The following is a 19419-nucleotide window of genomic DNA, read 5'->3' as shown; positions in this document are numbered from 1 at the left end:
TCCGCCCCCTCTCCCCAGTCACTACTGGAACGTGCCCATGGCTAAAGTGATGATGTGCAGGTCCAAGTGCAAATCCACCAGAAGCTGCTGGACCTGGATTGCTAAGGCAGCCGCCACCCTTCCCATGGAGACTTCGATGCATTCACATGCTAGAGCCACGACATCAGATAGAATGTAGATGGACTCTTCCATCCTTCATTCCAGTCTAGTCTGCCTGATGTTCCTCTACGTGTCTTTTCATCTGCAACATTTCTCTCAGGGCCAATTGCAGAGGCTCAGATTCAGCAGGGGCCTGGTATCTAGCAGTCCTCCGAGTGTCGGAGACCTTGGCTGTCACCGCTTCTGCCTGCTGTGGACACTTATCCGTGAGGTGATCACTAGATTGTTACCCCCAAGCCACTCCAGAATGAAGATCCACCGAGGTGCATGTATCTGTGCTGGTGAAGGGTGAAGGGTGCAGGTGAACGGCGAGATAGGTCTTCAACAGATGTTTCCTCTGTCTCCTCATCTGAGATGCTCTGGGGACTGGGGCTGAGGCGCTTGCTGTAACTCTTCCGCCACCTTTTCTGGGTGATGGCTGGAATAGGGAGAGAGAGATAATTAGATTGATTAGGCAGGCTTCTACACTACAGGTCACTCACAGTGATTATCCACATGTGACTGAGATATACCAGATGTGCCCTCACTGGCTTGATGAGGGAGGTCAATCTCACCTTTCATGGAGGAGCGATCCCTATCCTCTCCAGCAAGCTCTGCTGCATGCTCCTCGTGGGAGGAGAATGCCTTGAGCTCTGGGGTACCCCCTCTGGTCTTGGCTCTTTCCCGTCGATTGTGGACGATCTTGTCCCACAAAAAGGCAGATGGATTGAATGGGCATTTCAGAAGCATGCATGTCTGTTGTGTGTGCTGAGTCCTTCCCAATAAGGGATAAATGCACTGTTCGGGCAGGATCTTACATGAGACGGCAATTTCAAAGTGGGTTGGTAGACATGCAGTGCTGAAGTCTCATCGGCCGGTAGTGTGTGACATCCCAATGGACTGCCTGATGCTCTTATGAGTGAGAGAGTTTGGAGTGAGTCAAAGTTTCACTTAGCCTGGCAGAGCTCATCAGATCATTTGTTTCCTGTACTGCAAGCTGGTCCTTTTTTGAGTGGCATGGGTGCTGACCTACCTGGTGACTCCCTCTCAGGCCAGGTGTGGTCAGGTGAGAGGACCTCCTGCTCCCATCCATCGGAAAGAGGACCACCTGTCTTTCCTGGATGGGAATCCCCAGGGAGGCCTCGCTGAACCGTGGAGCTGAGGGATTGTTTTGTGTTTGATCGCCATGGTAATGCACACGTTCAGCCCACATGTGGCCTGAAGTAAGTGAATGTCTGTCCAGGTGCCGTTCAAATACAGCGCCAGAACCTTCAACCCCATGAGGTAATGGTGAGATGGACGAATCAATGCCCGGCCTGTCCCACCACAAGATTCAAAGAGCTCCTTGTTGGTGCATAATAAATAGGCTAAAAAGCGGAAAATTGGGTGTGAAAATTTGCCTCGACACCCAGCGGGAATGTTGACTTTCCCGCCTGCCAATGCAATTAGTCTCCAGAATTGAAAATTCCGCTCATCATATGGGACTTACGATCTGGTTATGGGAGTGACTGGTGACACTGAACTCAATAGAATATCTTGTGCATACCCGGCAAAGTTTCAAATTTACAGATTTTAAAGAGTAAAGATAACCTTCAGGAGCATGACATTCTTTAAGAGATGAAATTAAATTAAATTGCTGAGAATAAGCAGAAATTGATATGATACCTCATTTATAGCAACAGTATTGAAATTGAGTAAATAGTCTTAATGAGATGTTTTAACATAAAACAAGTTGTAATCCAAAATTATGCCCGTCTTTGAAGTGATCTTTAGCATAGGCAGTTTTAATTTCATGAAATCAGCTGCTATTCCTTCCAAAGAAAAAGTCAGCAAAACTTATTTTCAAGGTAGTATTTTTGCACCATCTACAATGTTTATATAGAATTCTAAAGCATTTTCAATAGGAAAGGTTTATATTTCTTCTGAATTGAATTCATCCATAAATTACGTTATTCATCGTTCCATTTAGCTTCAACGACTTTACAATTTCATCTGTGATCTGCAGTATCCCGATATACAAATATTTAGAACACAATAAAATCTTCAAACAACTGTGCAACTTTGACTTGATGTGACCACAATTCAGCCTATAATCACAGCGGATGTCTTTGCAATAGATATCTCATTACTTTTTGAAAAGCAGATTTAAATTTTCAAAATGGGCAATTACTTGGGTAATACAATACTAATTTAGGATGTCACTAAATGGCTAGTTTCACACAACACATCATCACAGTTTAAGATGGATTTTAAACAGTTCCCAGGAATTGCTCCCAGAATCCAAAGTGCACACACTTAACAATAATATTGTAAATAATATTGTGAAAACATTGTGAATGGTATTGCTAAAGCAAAGACTGTCATTTTTAGTTAATAATAATACTCATGTATAAAAAGTGTTAATTAACTATTCCAATTACTGACAGCCATTTAGTAAATAAAAATACTACTTGTGCTATATATGGCTAAGTGAGAAGATACTTATGTATCAATAATGTACATAACAAATTAAGCATCTGTTGATCTATAGGAAGAATATCCTTTACAAATAACTATACTGACCTCTTGCGGATTTATTACTAGTTACATTTTTTTGATGCTCTTTGGATTGAAATTTAGAGAGCGAGCTAGAGTGAGATACTTCAATTTGTTTCTCCTCTTCAGAATCTGGGATTCCATTTCCATAAGTCATGCGTTGACCAACAATACTCACATCAGAGGTTGTTTTATCACGGAAAGTTACTCCTGTTATTTAAAAAAAAAAGCAATTAACATGTGCTTTGTTTTTAAATTGTTTTCACTACTAGGGTCTTTTCTCCTTTCTTACAAATACCATGCAACATTCCATGGTAATGATGCAACATATACACAACCCTCTCAGGGTCATGAGATAGTTGCCTATTGTGACCCATCCTTTACTCAAATCTTTTGCTTACACACATTGCAGCTCAGAAGCTAAGGGACACATTATGGGCAAGAACCAACAGGAAGCATTCTGATAACCAGAAGGTTATCAAGTATCAAGAACAATACTAGAGGTATCACCAAGACAGTGCTCCTCATACTTGTTTAAATTAACACTTATCGATTTAAGATTTACATTCCTTAACCCCAATAGGCTTATATTTCCTGCTCCATGTGCATGAAATGCAATACAAATTAAATATATTTTTATAAGAAAATAAAAATAGTACAGGTATTGCAAGAAACTGTGGCGGGAGGGGGCAATATCTCGGGTTGCTGGATTTGGTCAGGTCCACTCCCAGTTTATACACCAGAATCTACCAGCTCCTCTGTGGGTGTGGGTCTGCTCTAGGTTGGTTTTTAATAATAGGAAAACTTCAAAAACACATTTAGACAGGTTCAGAATAATTTGGTTTCTTCACCACTGTCTATGGTAAAGAAATAAGAAAAGTGGAGTTTGGCTGCGGTTTTGGAAGTGCTTCCCTCAAGAATTAAAACAGTGAAAGCATTTTTCCTCCCTGTCCCCAATGAATTTTTGTTAAATCAACCAATATACCTCATTCTAAAAAATCTCTCCACTGCCTTAAGATGCAATTTACCACTTCATTGCTCTCCAATCTATCTGATCTGCAGTCCATCTCCATGGCACTGTCCTGAATTGCACATTACAATACCTGCATCCACAAACGTAGGCATTTTGGCAAACAGAGGTGACTACAACAGACTTGGAGGACATAGACAGGTTAGTAGAATGAGTTTCCTTTCCAGACATCAGTTTGAATCTATTGCTAAGTCAAGGGGAATCTTCAGGCAGTATCCAGCAACAATGATATCAACAAGCAGGATGAGCAGTCAAGTTGAAGAATTCTCACAAAGACAGCAAACCAGGAAATAAATGTGCTGAATTTTTCACTTTTTAAAATATTTTTACAGAGAGTTAAAGAGGTGATTGGAACATACACATGGGATTCGGGTAGAAAGCGAAATATCATTAAGAAATTTTGAAAAAAATGTGAATGTTTATCATAACGGTGAAAATTGACATTCCACAAATATAGAATTAGTTTTTCATGGTCAGTGAGATTGTTTAGCAGTAATCATGAATTTAGTACGCCACTAAAAACGGTGTTACGAGTAGGGGGAATGTTGGGTCACGTGATGGGAATGGAGAAAGATGTGGCTGAAGACAGCTCCCATGATTTCTGTGGTTTATCCCTATGGAAATTACTGATATTGGGTTAAAAGGTTCAGCTTTTTGACTATTAGTGTTTTGGGGTTTGCTCTTACGCTCAAAGTACATTTGAAATTTCTGAAGCCGGAGGTAAACGCAATTGGAATGAAACTGGGCCTGGTGCTTTATCGACTGTGGTGTCCGATAGTACAGCTGGTAACAACATGGTGGTTTCCCTCGCTGAATTTAATTCTTTCAGCACACTTGCTGACTTACAGAGCACCATTCTCACTGAATTGCTGGACTCTGTTTGGAACTGCGTTTCTCTGTTGCTACTCTACAAGCCACTATTGTTACTCTACAAGCCTGTCGCCTCCTTCAATCAATAGCTGTGGGATGTTGAACAATCAGCTATTGACTCGAGTGACAGGATTGTGGCTCTGGAGCCATGCTGCACCCAGTTGGAAGCCCAAATATTAAATTGTTGACGAAGGTGGATCATCTGGAGAATCACAGCCGAAGACAAAATTTAAGGATTCTCTCAGTGCCCGAGGGTGCGGACAGGGAAACCCTACAAGTTTTACTGAGGCACTTCTTTTGGAGGCTTTTGGCAAGGAGATTCGATTCACTTCTGGTAATGGATCGAGCCCATCGCTCCTTGGTGTTGCAGCCAGAGCATGGCGAGTCCCCAAGGCTGATAATACTAAGAATGCATCACTATAGAGTGAAGGAGCAAATTATGTGTCTGTCCAGAGAAAAGGGTTAACTATACTTCCATGGAAGAAAGATATTCATCTACCCTGACCTCGGTGTGGATCTAGCCTGGCATTGCGGAGAATACAAATCTTTAAAACCCAACTTCATGAAGCCAGGCTTAAATATGGCTTTCTCCACCCTCCTCGCCTGTGTGTAACTTTCAATGGAGTGAATAAGATTTTCAACACGCCGCAAGAAGCTTCAGCCTTTCTCAAGGACACAATTGTACATTCTCTTAATAAATCATACTGTGCCTTCACCCAGGACAAAATGGTACTCAATGCTCAATTAGGTAACTATGCGTGATGGTTCGGTTACATGATAAGTTTTGTTATTGGTTATACCAATTTCTTTGTATCTTATGTCCAAACTGCACTAATCGCAGAAGTTTTACATAAACCCTACGGGTGTTTATTTTTTACCTTTTACCACATGTGCAATTGAATTCTTGTGAGAGTTGAATCTCCCTTTTATATTCTCCCTCTTTTGTGGAGTACTGTATTACAAAACTGTTGCTTCGGACAGATTCTGCACCTTGTTTAGCATATGCTAAACTTCACAGTACTTCCATTTGCAATATTTGATTGTCTCTTGCTTGAATGTGGGCTGTCTTTTAAAGGCACATTGGTAAGATAGGTATGAATAGTACACTAGCTTTGAGAAGTAGCAATCACCTCGTTTGGGGAGGCGATGTAAACTTTTCTTTCCTATTTTTTTCTCCCTTTTATTCTCTCTTCTTTTTTCTCTTTTTCTTGTTCTTTTCCAAACATACATATATACTTTCCTTTTAGTCAGTTTTCAAACATTCTTTGGGTGGATAAGCTCTGGTTCAAAATTATTTAATCCTTTATTTGCAATGGTTAACCTATGGGGGCCATATGCTTTGATATGTTTTTATTATCATAATGTCCACTAATATTAAGGCCTCAGGGTGGTTGTTCAATCAATTTTATCACCTGGAATGTGAAAGGTCGAAATCACTCAGTTAAAAGAATTAAAGTTCTCTCTCATTTACATCATTTGGAAGTGGGCATTGCCTTCCTGCAGGAAACTCAGTTACGTGCATCTGGCCATTTTCAAATGCAGAAGGGTTGGGTTGGGCAGGTGTTTCATTCTAACTTTCATAGTAAAGCGAGAGGTGCGTCAATTTTAATAAATAAAGGCATTCCCTTTGTTCAGTCTCAGCTTATAGCTGACCCTAATGGCTATGTTATAGTTCACTGCAGGCTTTTTAAACAGTCTATTGATCCTAGCTAATGTATATGCACCCAACTGGGATGATCATCGTTTCACTTCAAATTTCTTATTTTCCATACTTCTTTTTTTAAATTCATTCACGGGATGTGGGCTTCACTGGCTGGGCCAGCATTTATTGCCCATCCCTAGTTGCCCTTGAGAAGGTGATGGTGAATTGATTCAGATTCATATCATTAACTTCTTGGAGGAGGCTTTAACTGTGTTCTTAACCCAAATTTAGATCACTCATCCACACAATCTGTTCCATGATCAAAATTAGCCTCAGCCATCAGTTCTTATCTCTGTATACACGGATTGGTAGACTCATGGCGTTTTCTATACCCATCAGCAAGGCAATACTCCTTTTTCTCTCCTGTTCACCACACGTATTTGCGTATTCACTATTTTTTCCTTGACAAGAGGCTGCTCACGTTTATTCAGTCTTCTGCATACAATAGTTTTGTGATCTCTGATCATGCTCCTTAGTTTTAGCAATATGATTCCATGACCAACCTGTTTCTTCTCCACCATGGCGTCTTGATTTTCTTCTTCTGGCAGACCCAGATTTTACTAAATTCATTTCCTTGCAAATAGATACTTTTATAGAACTTAATACTACTCCAGATATTTCCTTTGCTACTGTCTGGGAGAGTATGAAGGCTTGTCCATGGGGACAAATAATTTTTCAACTCAACAAACGCAATGCCTCAAAATTGTCCCAATTGATTCACCAAATTCTCTTAGTGGACCAGCAGTATGCTACTGCACCTACCCCAGTATTATACAAACAGCGTCTGGCTCTACAGACGGAATTTGATCTTTTTTCCACTAAACAAACAGAAAAGCTTTTACTTAGATCACGTGGTACGCTTTATGAGCATGGTGAAAGAACTGGTAGGCTCCTGGCTCACCAGCTTCACCAGTCTGCTTCCTCTCAACTTATAGCTGAAATCACCACTCCAACAGTGTCAACCACCACTTTTTTATTCCACGCTTTATACCTCAGATTTCTTTTCAGGTCCTGGTTTATTTCACAATTTTTCTGATAATATGGACATCCCATCGCTAACGTTTGATGCTATGAATGCGTTAGAAGTACCCCTTTCCCAAGATGAAATACTAAAGGCAATTAAATCCATGCAAAGTAATAAGGCACCAGGGCCCGATGGATTTCAAATAGAATTTTATAAAAAATTCTTATCACAACTTTCTCCATTATTACTGTCTTTGTTTTCCGAATGCTTCCTCTCAAAAACACTCCCTCCTACCATGGCATCTTTGTCTATTCTTTTAGAGAGGGATAAGGATCCACTGCATTGCAGTTCATACCGGCCTATTTCCCTTTTAAATGCAGATGTCAAGGTACTAGCTAAAGCCTTAGCCCACCGTCTTGACCCTGTCCTTCCATCTCTTACCTCTCCCGACCAGACAGGTTTTATAAAGGGCAGGCAATCCTTCTCTAACTTAAGGTGCCTTTTCAATATTATTTATACACATTCAACAACTCCTCTCCCTGAGGTTCTTATAACAATGGATGGAGAAAAGGCTTTTGATAGAGTGGAATGGGGCAACCTTTTCTTCACTCTTCAAGAATTTGGATTTGGATCCATTTTTATAAAATGGATAAAATTATTATATTCCTCACTGGTTACTTCAGTACGTTCAAATAATATCCACTCTAAACTCTTCGACCTCCACAGAGGTACTAGACAGGGCTGTCCCCTCTCCCCACTACTTTTTGCTATTGAGCCCCTGGCAATTTTACTGCGGACCTGGGGAGATATACAGGGTGTTATACGGGGTGGAGCCGAGCAGAAACTCTCCTTATATGCTGATGACCTGCTTCTTTACGTCTCTGATCAGGCCTCATCTTTCCCACATATTTTCTCTATTCTTAAGTGATTTGATCATATTTCAGGTTTTAAAATTAATTTGCAAAAAAGTGTAATTTTTTCCTATTAACTCTATTGCAAAGAGTTACCTTCTTTCTTCCTCCCCTTCTAGGTTTCAGTAAACAGTTTTAAATATTTAGGAATTTTAGTTACTTTTAAGCTCAGTTTTGACCCTTTGTTGGAATGTACAAAGCAGGACTTAGCACGTTGATCTAGCTTACCCTTTTCTTTAGTTGGTCATATAAATTCTGAAAAGATGAATATTTTACCAAAATTTCTATACTTATTTCATTGTATTCCATTGTTTATTCACAAGCACTTTTTTTGTTGCAATAGTCCAATTAATTTTTTCCTTTATTTGGAATAAGAAAACATCCAGAATTCATAAAGTTTTTCTACCAAGTCCCAAGCATTTAGGTGGTTTGGCACTGCCAAATTTTCAGTTTTATTATTGGTCTGCTAATATCCGTAATATTCCTTTTTGGCTTTATTCAGACTTGGCTAGTTTAGCGTGGCTGCTATTGGAGGCAGCCTCCTGTCAATCCACATCTCTGCCTGCTCTGCTGTGCTCCTTCATTCCTTTCTCAACCGGTCACTTTTCTTCAAACCCTATTGCTAGACAGTCATTTAAGATCTGGACCCAGTTCAGAACACACTTTGGGCTGCAATCTCTCTCTTCATGCAGCCCTATTAATGCAAACCATCTATTTCCACCTTCATTAGGGGATTCTGCCTTTCAAGTCTGGCGTGCGAGAGGTGTCAAAACCCTTGCTAACTTATACATTGATAATAGTTTTGCTTCTTTTGAGTCTCTCTCTCAGAAATATGATCTGCTCCACACACACTTCTTTCACTATTTACAAATCAGGGATTTTGCGTGCAAAAAAAAAATATCGCCCAGTTTCCTTTACTGCCTCCTAAATCACCGATTGATATTATGTTAGAATTAAATCCTTTTGTTAGGGGGTTCATTTCCAAATTGTATTCTCTAATTTTTTCACTACATTGCCCTTTGCTTTCTACCTTAAAAACTCTGGGAGCAAGGTTTTGACTCAGGCTTATCAGAAGATAACTGGAAGTCTATTCTCTTTCATGTACCGTCCTCATCTGTATGTGCAATACATGGGGTGCTACAATTTAAAACCTTACATTGTATCCATCTATCCAAGGTGAAATTATCTAAGATTTATACAAATTTTGATCCAACCTGTGATAAATGTCATACTACCCCAACCTCTCTAATTCATATATACTGGTTGTGTCCTAAATTGGCTTTGTTTTGGACAAATATTTTTACATCACTCATATTTTTAGTAGCAACATTGAACCTTCTCCATTACAGCACTCTTTGGAGTGGAACCAAATGGCGTCCCTCCTACAAAAGTTCAGGCTGATGCAGTTGCCTTTTCAACATTATTGGCTAGGCGTAATATCCTATTAAATTGGAAACAGTCTGCCCCACCTTCTTTTCCTAATTGGATACGTGATCTTATGCAGAATCTTAAACTTGAGAAAATAAAGTACACTATGAGGCGCTGCTGATGGATTTTATATAGCTTGGCAACCTTTCTTTGATTACTTTGAGGAATTACAGCTCTTTACTTTCATATAACTGACCTTAATTAGGTTTTATGTATTATATCAGGTGAAACTATATCTGACCTATGATTGTTGTTGATTTTCTTATTATTTATTTTTTGGGGGTTGGGGAGGATTTTTTTTCTCTTTCCTTTTTCTTCTTCTTCCTCCTATTTCTCTTTTCCTTTTTTTCTCTTTCTGTTCCAAATGTAAGTGTATTGAATTATTGCTGTACTTAGTTTTTTTTTGTACGGTTACTCATTATGAATGTTGTTAAAAAAAATTTTAAAATAAAAAAAAAATTGTTACATCTCATTCAATAAGGTGTAACATTTCCCAAGAGTTTTTTGCAGAAAGACTAATAGTGTAAAAGTTCTCATCAGTTCAGTGATTTCTACTTGATTGCAGTTTGCGAGTACTTCACCAGCGTGCCAGATAGTGAAGCTTACAATTGCTGTCTGCATCTTATGGGGTACGGTAGCTTAGTGGTTATGCTACTACCCTAGCAATTAAGAGGCCAGATACTTGAGTTCAAATTCCACCATGGCAGTTGGGGAATTTAAATTTAGCTAATCAAATAAATCTAGAATCAAAGATCTAGCACCATTGATGGTGGCCATGAAACTATTGGATTGTCATAAAAACTCATCTGGTTCACTGATGTCCTTAAGGGAAGGAAATCTACCATCCATACTGGGTCTGGCCTGCACATGACTCCAAACTCAGAGTAGTGTGGTTGATTCTTAATTGCCTTCTGAAATGGCCTAATAAGCCACTCAGTGGTAGAAAAAAACTGCCATAAGGTCAATTAGATATGAGCAATAAATGCTGATCTTGCCATCCCACGCAAGAATTTTAAAAAATCTTCTGGATTTCATGTTTAACTGCATATGTGCAGACTGCAGAAGTTGCTGTCAATTTCAGACATGCAATGATGATGAACACTGACAGTTTTGCTGTCATTACTAACATAGAATACAGGCCTCTTGTCTTATATATTGAGGAAAATAGACAGTCAATAAAGCAGGAGGGAATATCGGGTAAAGGGACTGCAGCTTCAATAGCCTAGTGAATAAAAGTGCTTGTATGATGTAGCACTAAGTCATAAAGACCCCAAACATGTTAAGATGTGATTTCTATTCTGTACTGAATTAGCTGATATCTGCCAGGGATGTATAGGCATGCTATAAAAGGCTTCAAGGCCAAGGTTCATGCCCCACGTCACAATTCAGTACTTCCTGCTGGAAAAGAGCAGATAGCAGAGGAAAATAAATGAGGAAAAAAACATGAGAACACATGAAAATTGGGTACGAACAGGACAATAAAGACATGATGCTCCCCATAAATTAGCAGCCTACCAACACTCCCGCGCAGTGTCTATGACAATTGATCACATAGGTGACTGAGGAAAGATTTCCAATTCATGTGGAGAGGAAAGAAATAAAATTAGGTATGCAAATTATAAACAAGATTGGTAAAGACACATATATGCACACCAAAACATTGCTGAAATAGAAACTCAGCTGTAACCTAATCTGCCTGACAGATGCCGGGAACATTTGGGTTGGGTGCCAGATTTACCCCTGTCTGATTTTAAATTTCATTAAAGTTCAATGGAGCACAAAATTGGGCAGGATCTAGGCATGTGACATCTTGCCGGTCAGGTTAGTTTAAACAAACTGTCAAATTTCTAAAGACTGTGTGCTAGTGACTAAATGAGCAATATATGCAGATATGTATTGCAATATGATAACAGTTTTCTGAGTAACCTATAAGCTTGCTTTAAGTAAATGAAATGGTCCAATAAATACATTTTAAAACCTATATGACACCTTTGGATTGCCTTGCAATTTCTTAAGCAAAAAAAATTTTAAAAGGTGGTACCCGAGATAGGGCTGTATTCCACTGGAGAAGGCCTGGCCTTTCCCGATGGTATCTGGCCATGACGTGGTTTGGATCCTAATTGGGAGCAACCATCAGACCTATTGAAACCACAATCAAGCACATCAAGGAGTTTGAAAGATCAATGCAAAAGTTTTAAGACATATATCAAAGAGGTATTCATTTAAACCTAGTAACTAATAAAATGATTGTTTAAAATCATTTGAACATAGCTTTAAATAATTATCACATTACCACAGCAATTATAGTGTTTTCACGATGAGGTCAGAAAGTTTTGTAAAGCTGGAGATTGAGAAGGCTATAAAATAATTAAAATAGAGGGAAGTAAGCAAAAATAAAAATAAAGTGAAAACCAACAGCAAGTCTGGATGAGCAGAATACAGTGAGGTCCATTATAATAATGTTGTAGCATCCACGTTTGGCAAGTTGGAACTGAAACTCAGGCTAGGAAGATAGTGCAGCTGCTTAGTTTAGTTTAAATTAGTTCAATTCAGCTGGAGTGGCAGCAGTGGCTAATACAACTGGCCTGAGTGCTTTTGGGAAATTGGGAGGAGAGAAATCCAGTCCAATACAGGAGTATTACAAAATGTTAACCTGTTAGGTTAAAATGTGTGCTGCAAACAAAATTTTAATTGGAAACTGGGGGGAAAAAAAAACAAAAAGAAATTAAGACATGGTTGAAGAGTGAAATGAAATCATAAGATAAAGCGCGACAAGGTATTGATAGAATTTTTTTTACTGCATTATGCAAACCTTTAGGTATTATTAACTTTCGTGAAAACTAAGTGAATGCTTTGAAAAATGAATTTGACAGTTTATCTGCGTTATTGGAATCACAACGCAGATATTGATAACTCAGTAAGACTGAATACGGTCAACTTTACTACTTACATTATTTTCTTGCCACAGGGGTTGCAAGGCAATGGAGAAGTCAAAGACTCCTGGCTGTAAACATCACTTTCACTGCAAGTACTTGTGTAAGGCGATGAATTACGCGATGTGGAATTCACTCCAAGTTCCAGTTTAAGGGCTGAGTCTGGACTCTCAACATCAGATGCACTGCTGCTCAGTTTAGCTCTTTTCTTTGCAGCACTGTTTCTCAAAGACTTCAGGGCACTCATCATCTGTAAGAAATAAGAGAACCTCAATTTTGGTAGCAAAGTCTAATACTGCAATCTCACTCTGGAAAGAGAAGAACGCTCACTTGCTGATTTATTTTTATGTAAGGTATTCAGATTTTTATGTTCAGAACAAGGCAGTTCAACAAAAACTTTGCAAGACAGCTTTTTATGTAATGCAGCATCAAAAAAATAGTCTTGAGAATATTTTGTTTGGGAATTTTTATTGCTTAATCTCGGGTTATAATTTAATTGCATGATCTTCCTAAATCAGGAAGCTGAGATGTGTTCCAAATCCACAAACACCATTACGACTGCTGTGGACTGACGGGCTATAAGATACCCCTCCCCTCAGACATTTTGCCCTTACCTAACTCAAGTGTATTCAATTTAGATCACAAAGTACAGCTTCTGTAGAAAGTGCTAATATCAACACATTTGGCATTGGAAATTGAACAAGTCTTCCAATTGAAATCCTACTATAGCGATCTTAGAATGCGGTTGCTTAGGGATTTAATTTGAATCATGTTTGTACCTTAAAAGGTCAATGGGACCCTTTTCCTCATCATCATTGCAAAATTTTTAATCACTCCATAAGGGTACTCCAGTGCCCTGCAGAGTTCAAAAGGCATGCAATCTATTCCTAAACTCAAAATGGCAAGTAACGTCACTGGACTAGTAATCCAGAGACCCAGGCTAATGCTCTGGGGACACAGGTTCAAAACCCACCATGGTGGCTGATGGAATTTAAATTAAATTGAAAATTCTGGATTGGAAACTAGTCTCAGTAATGGTGACCATAAAACTATTGTCGTAAAATCGTACCTGGTTCATTAGCGTCCTTTAGGAAAAGGAATCTGCTGTCTTTACCTGGTCTGGCCTGCATGTGACTCCAGACTCAACTGCAGTGTGGTTGACTCTTAACTGCTCTCTGAAATGGCCTGGCAAGCTATTCAGTACAAAGACCATTAGGATGGGCAACAAATTTTGCCTTGCCTGTGATGCCTACATCCCATGAAAGAATAAGAACATAAAAAATAGAAGCAGGAATAGGCCATTGTCCTTCAAGTCCACTCTGCTATTCAATGAAACCATGGCTGATCACCATTTTCCTGCACATCCCTGTATCCCATGATGTTTTTTAATATGTACAAATCTATCAATCTCAGTCTTGGAACATACTGAATCATTGAGCCTCCATAGTCCTCTGGCACAGAAAATTCCAAAGATTCATCACCTTTTGAGTGCATAAATTCCTCCTCATGTCAGTCCTAAATGGCCTACCCCTTATTCTGAGATTACATCCCCTGGTTCCAGAGCACCCCCCCGCCACCCCCCCTCCCGCCAGCTAGGAGAAACATACTTCCTGCATCATAAATGAAAAATGTAAATGGTGCAGCTGAAATCTCACCCCCCCCTTATATTTTTGGTTACACTCTAAATATCTCACTGATATGCCAGTTGGTATTGGAAATACATAAAAGGAGAAAATATCTTAACATTCTGTGGCACAGTGCATTAGGGCATCAGTTAATAAAATTCTTGCCTTGCTTTTTTCTTCTTCTGATTCAAAGACAGGTTGGCATTTATTTGGCACCTTCCATGACCTCAGGGTTGAAGTGTACTTTACTGTTGTAATGTAGGAAACGTGACAGTTGATTTTTCACATCAAGCTCCCACAAACAACAATGTCATAATGACCAGAAAATTTGGTTTCAGTAATGTTGGCTGATGGATAGATATTGGCAAGGTCACTAAGGAGAATTCTGCTGCTGCTCTTCGAAATAACTCAATGGAATTTTTTACCTCCAACGGAAAGGACAGATAGGGTCTCGGGTTAACGTCTTATCTAAAAGACAGCAGCTCCGGCAACCCAACATTCCCTCAGTAGTGTAATGTCATAAGAACACAAGAACTAGGAGCAGTAGATCATACAGCATCTCAAGCTTGCTGTGCTATTCAATAAGATCATGGCTGATGTTCCCCTTCAACTTTCACTTTCCCATCCAATCTCATATCCCTCGATTCCCTATAAGTTCAAAAATCGAATCAATCTCAGCCTTGAATATACTCAATGACTGACCCTCCACACCGCTTTGGGGTAGAGGATTCAAAAGACTCAACTTTGAGTGCAGTAATTTCTCAACTCAGTCCTAAATGGCTGACCTGAGATTATCCTGAGATTATGCTCCCTAGTTCTAGACTCTCCTGCTGGGAAAACAGCCCCTCAGCATTAACCCTGTCAAGCCCTCTCAGAATCTTTAATGAAATCACCCCTCATTCTTCTAAATTGCATGGACTATTGGCCCCATTTTACTCTTTTTCCCCTCATAGGACAATTTTCTCAACTCAGCAATAAATCTAATCAACCTTTGTTGCACCTCTCCCAAGGGCAAATATATCCTTCCTTACGTAGGGAGAACAAAACTGTGCATCATAATGCAGGTGTGGTCTTACCAAAGCCCTGAACAATAGCAGCAAGGCTTCCTTGCAATAAAGGCCAACTTTCCTTCCTAATCACTGGTTGTATCTCCATGTTAACTTTGTGTTTCGTGTACAAGGGCACCTAAATCCCTCTTACCATCATTTAAAAACATTCTTCTTTTCTACTCTTCTTACCAAAATGATTAACCTCACATTTCCCTACATTATACTCCATCTGCCTCCTTCTTGTGCAATCCTATTAATGATCTGTATGCTTTTTCAGGCTCTGTGTCCTCCTCACAACCCACTTTCCCACGTAGCTTTATATCAGCAAACTTGGAAATATTACACCAGGTTCCTTCATCTAAGTCATGAATATTGTTATGATATGGCAGGTGGTAATTGCCGGGCTGATCAAATCCCAAAGGGAAACTTGGCCAAGCTATCACAACGATTTGCAATTTGTATTTTTATTATGAGATGTTATGTGCACTGAAGTCAGAAGTACAAAGTCCACTACCATTTTTGGAGATTTTAACTATTAAAATTAAAACATTTATTAAAAAAAGAAAACTTAAACACACAAGATTACAGTTACATAATTAAATGTAGTCTTACATCATTTCCCAAAAGATTTCTACTTAGCTAGGCTCCCAAATAAACACCCCTTTCCAGGCAACAGTCCAAATAGATTCTTAATCTATAAAACATCCAGTAATATTACCACAATGCACCCATTATTCCTATAAGGGGGGCACTTCACAGCTTCTCCCTCTCATTCAACAACGAGTCTCCAAGGCTTTTAACAAAACCTTGCTTTCTGGAACAAAAGCAAGCACTTCTTTGGGGTGGCGAGAGGCTGCTTTTTCACAGACTGTCTTCACGCAGCCCACCTTTCAAGATCTCACATGGTCACTCCCCTTACAGCTTTAACTCTTTCCTTAAATATATTATCTCCCCCTTTGATCTGTAAATGCATTGTTTTTACCTTTCTTTGGAAGTTACATTGCTCAGAATATAAAAATCTTTCATGTTGTCGTTATGGCCAGCGCCTCTGGGAAAAATAAACTTAATAACATTGCCTTATTTATTTAGGATTTTTGCCAGTTCTAAAGCTTCCTGTTATGTTTATTTTGAAATTTAAACCACCTCTCAACTTACCTACAAATACAAATGTTAGCTCGTCCATTTCTATTTCAAAATGCCTTCTTTTACACCTAACCTCTCTAATGATTCAAACCTTGCAGTCTGACTGTCTTCAGTTTAATTAAATTAGTCCTACACACACACAGCTCCCACAAACTTGCTTCAGTATCCCACTGTAACATTAGGAAAAAAATGAAATTTCTTTTACAATGTAGATAGTAGATAACTGTGGCCCCAGCAGTGATCCTTGCGGCACCCTGTTAGTCAACTGAAAGTAATCCATTTATTCCTACTTTGATTCCTGTCCTTTAACCAATCTTCTATTCAAGCGAATATATTATCCATAATCCTATGAGTCCTTATCTTGTACAACAATCTCTTGCATGGCACCTTATCCCATGACTTTTGAAAATTTGAAAATATACCCACTCGCTCCCCTTTGTCTACTCTGCTAGTTACATTCACAAAAAACTCGAATGGATCTGTCAAACATGATTTCCTTCACATCAAACCATGTTGACTCTGCCCAATCATATTATGACTTACATGTTGTTACCACTTCCTTTATGATAGATCCCAGCATTTGCTTGACAACTGATGCCAGGCTAACTGACCTGTAGTTTCCTGTTTTTTCTCTCTCTCTCTCCTCCCTTGAATGGTAGTGTTCTATTTGCTACCTTCCAATCAAATGAGACTATTCTAAAATCTGGAGAATTTGGAAGATCTCAATGCATCCATTGTCTCTGCAGTCACCATTTTTAGAATCCTTGAATGTAGATCGAGAATTTGTTAACTTTTTGTCCAGTTAATTTCTCCAGTACTTTTTCTTTACTAATATTTATTGCTTTAAGTTCCTCTCATTGGACCCATGATTCCACACTATTTCTGCTCTGTTTTTATGTTTTCTAACGCGAAAGCGGACACAAAATAATTGCTTAACGTCTGCCATTTCATTATTCCCCATCATAATTTCTCATGTTTCAGGATCTAGGGTACCCATGTTTTGTTACTCTGTTTCATTTTACATAGTTGTGGAAGCTCTTGCAATCTGTTTTTACATTCTTTACTAATTTACTCTATTTTATTTTCTGCCTCTACATCAATTTGATGGTTGTACTTCGCTGGTTTCTAAAATTCTCCCAATCCTCAGGCTTACCACTTTTCTTGGCAATATTACAAACCGCTTTTAGTCTAATGCTATCCTTTGCCACTCCAGTTAACCATTGATGGATCACTTTTTCCATGGAATTTTTATTTCTCAATTGAATGTATGATCATTCAAAATTATAAAATATCTCTTTCAATGTCCTACCATCATACTTCCCAATCTACCTGAGCCAACTCACCCCTCATACCTATGTAATTGGCTTTATTTATGTTTAATATGCTAGTTTCAGATTTAAGTACATCTCTGTCAAGCTCAACATGAAATTCTATCAAATTATGATCACTGTTCCCCATAGGGTGCTTTACCGTATGAGTATTAATTAACCCTGTATCATTACACAAGAGCCTCTTCCCTGGTTTATTCCAGGAAACTGTCCAAAATGCATTTCAAGAACTAATCCTCCAAACAGCTTTTGTTAACCAAATTTAGTTGGCACTCCTCTGTAGCCCTGACAGTGCACTGCACTGTTGGAAGCACAGTTTTTTTTGGATGAGATACTAAGCAAGTTCCAATGATTCAGGTGGACATGTCAGATCCTTTATTATTCAGATTGAGTAGAGTGTTCTCCCCATACCTTGGCCAACATTCCTTCCTTAGCCCATGCCACAGACAAAAAAACACTACATTAATTGGTCATTCATCTGATTTAATTTTGGAAGGTAGTTGGTACAGGCTAGCTGCCGCACTTGCCATCATATCAGTTGCTGTACTTCAAAATAATTCCTTGTGAAATACTTTATATAAATGTAAATATTTATATTTTCCAAGTTTATCATCACTATGATATACTAATACACATATTTACAGAATAAGGCCAATATTTTTGAAACTTGTGCATACTAACCTCTTCATGATCTGTTTCATCATCATTGTTGTCCAGTGAGGAAAGATCTAATTCCAGATTTTTGTTAATGCTTTTCCCTTCCTCCCAAACCACCTCAGATTCTGCTCCATTTGTTCCTTTTCTATTACCATATGCAGCTACTTCTGTTTCAACCATTGGACTAGTACCTCTTGGAATTGGAGGGACAGGTTTTGTAGTGTTGAGATCTCTCCGAGATGATGGTAACCTTACCAATGCAGGTTTGAGTGATATGGGAGAACGGCTTTCTTGCGAGCTGTCTCCTGGATAATCACACAATTAAGTAAATAGACACAAAATGACAAGCAAGATAGTGAACAGCTGAAAAATATATACGACAGGAACCTTTACCTATATTTGAATAGGTCCTGTAACCTCTCCATTCTGGGAATCTATTGTTCGGAAACACCAGTTGCCTGGAAATTTTGTGAGCAGACGCAAAAAACTCAAGGCATCAATTTAGTGAAGTACTTTGGGAGCAGAAAAATGTAAGATGCAGTATTTTGTTACAATCTAGTTAGAGACCAGTAGATTTTTGCTTAAAGTAGACAAAGTTTGAAATCCCAGTTACCCACTCGAAGAATAAAGCCACAAGATTCCATGCTTTCAAACAAACAAAATAAATTTTTACTATACAAAGTCAGAAAAATCAAACAATCTACAATATTTATCTTACTCTAACATTCAGAATTAACATGAGGTAAATATGGATGTAAATATGAATTAACAGACAAACTCTGGTCCAACACACTACACTGCACCTTAAATGGCAGGTGCGACCAAGGCAGATCCCAAAGATTTCTCAGTGGTCACTGACGTCTGGATGCGTTGCTGAGAGTCACAAAATCTTGCTGAAACTCTGTTCCCCTCGAGGGATTTCAACTCTTCACTTTCGAAGATTTAGCCTCCAAATTCCCTCAACAGCTGCTCTGACTCAGACTATCTCAATGGCTGCTCACCTCCCAACAGTTCAGCCTCTTCTCCTGAGACTGTGTTCCACAGAGCTCACAATCTGCACTCCCATCTCTAATTACCAGTTCACTTCCAACTACTTCGCAGGCCAC

The 19419-nt window shown here is 39.0% G+C and overlaps 1 protein-coding gene across 2 annotated transcripts in view; it reads right to left on the bottom strand.

Moving 5' to 3' along the window:
- Window positions 1-19419, bottom strand: part of togaram1 (TOG array regulator of axonemal microtubules 1) — a 148165-nt gene that overhangs the window by 47047 nt on the left and 81699 nt on the right. For both annotated transcript variants that reach the window (XR_013579446.1, XM_078562321.1), the window contains exons 5-8: window positions 18338-18618; window positions 12529-12761; window positions 11620-11717; window positions 2701-2883 (exon numbers count right to left, since the gene is read on the bottom strand). Coding sequence is in view for 1 of the 2 variants with exons in the window: in XM_078562321.1 (XP_078418447.1) it covers window positions 2701-2883; window positions 11620-11717; window positions 12529-12761; window positions 18338-18618 (795 nt within the window). In the remaining variant the exon portion in view is untranslated. The remainder of the gene's footprint in view (window positions 1-2700; window positions 2884-11619; window positions 11718-12528; window positions 12762-18337; window positions 18619-19419) is intronic.

Source organism: Cetorhinus maximus, chromosome 18, assembly GCF_964194155.1.
Source record: "Cetorhinus maximus chromosome 18, sCetMax3.hap1.1, whole genome shotgun sequence".
NCBI lineage: Eukaryota > Metazoa > Chordata > Chondrichthyes > Lamniformes > Cetorhinidae > Cetorhinus > Cetorhinus maximus.
This window is presented reverse-complemented; position numbering and strand designations above follow the sequence as displayed.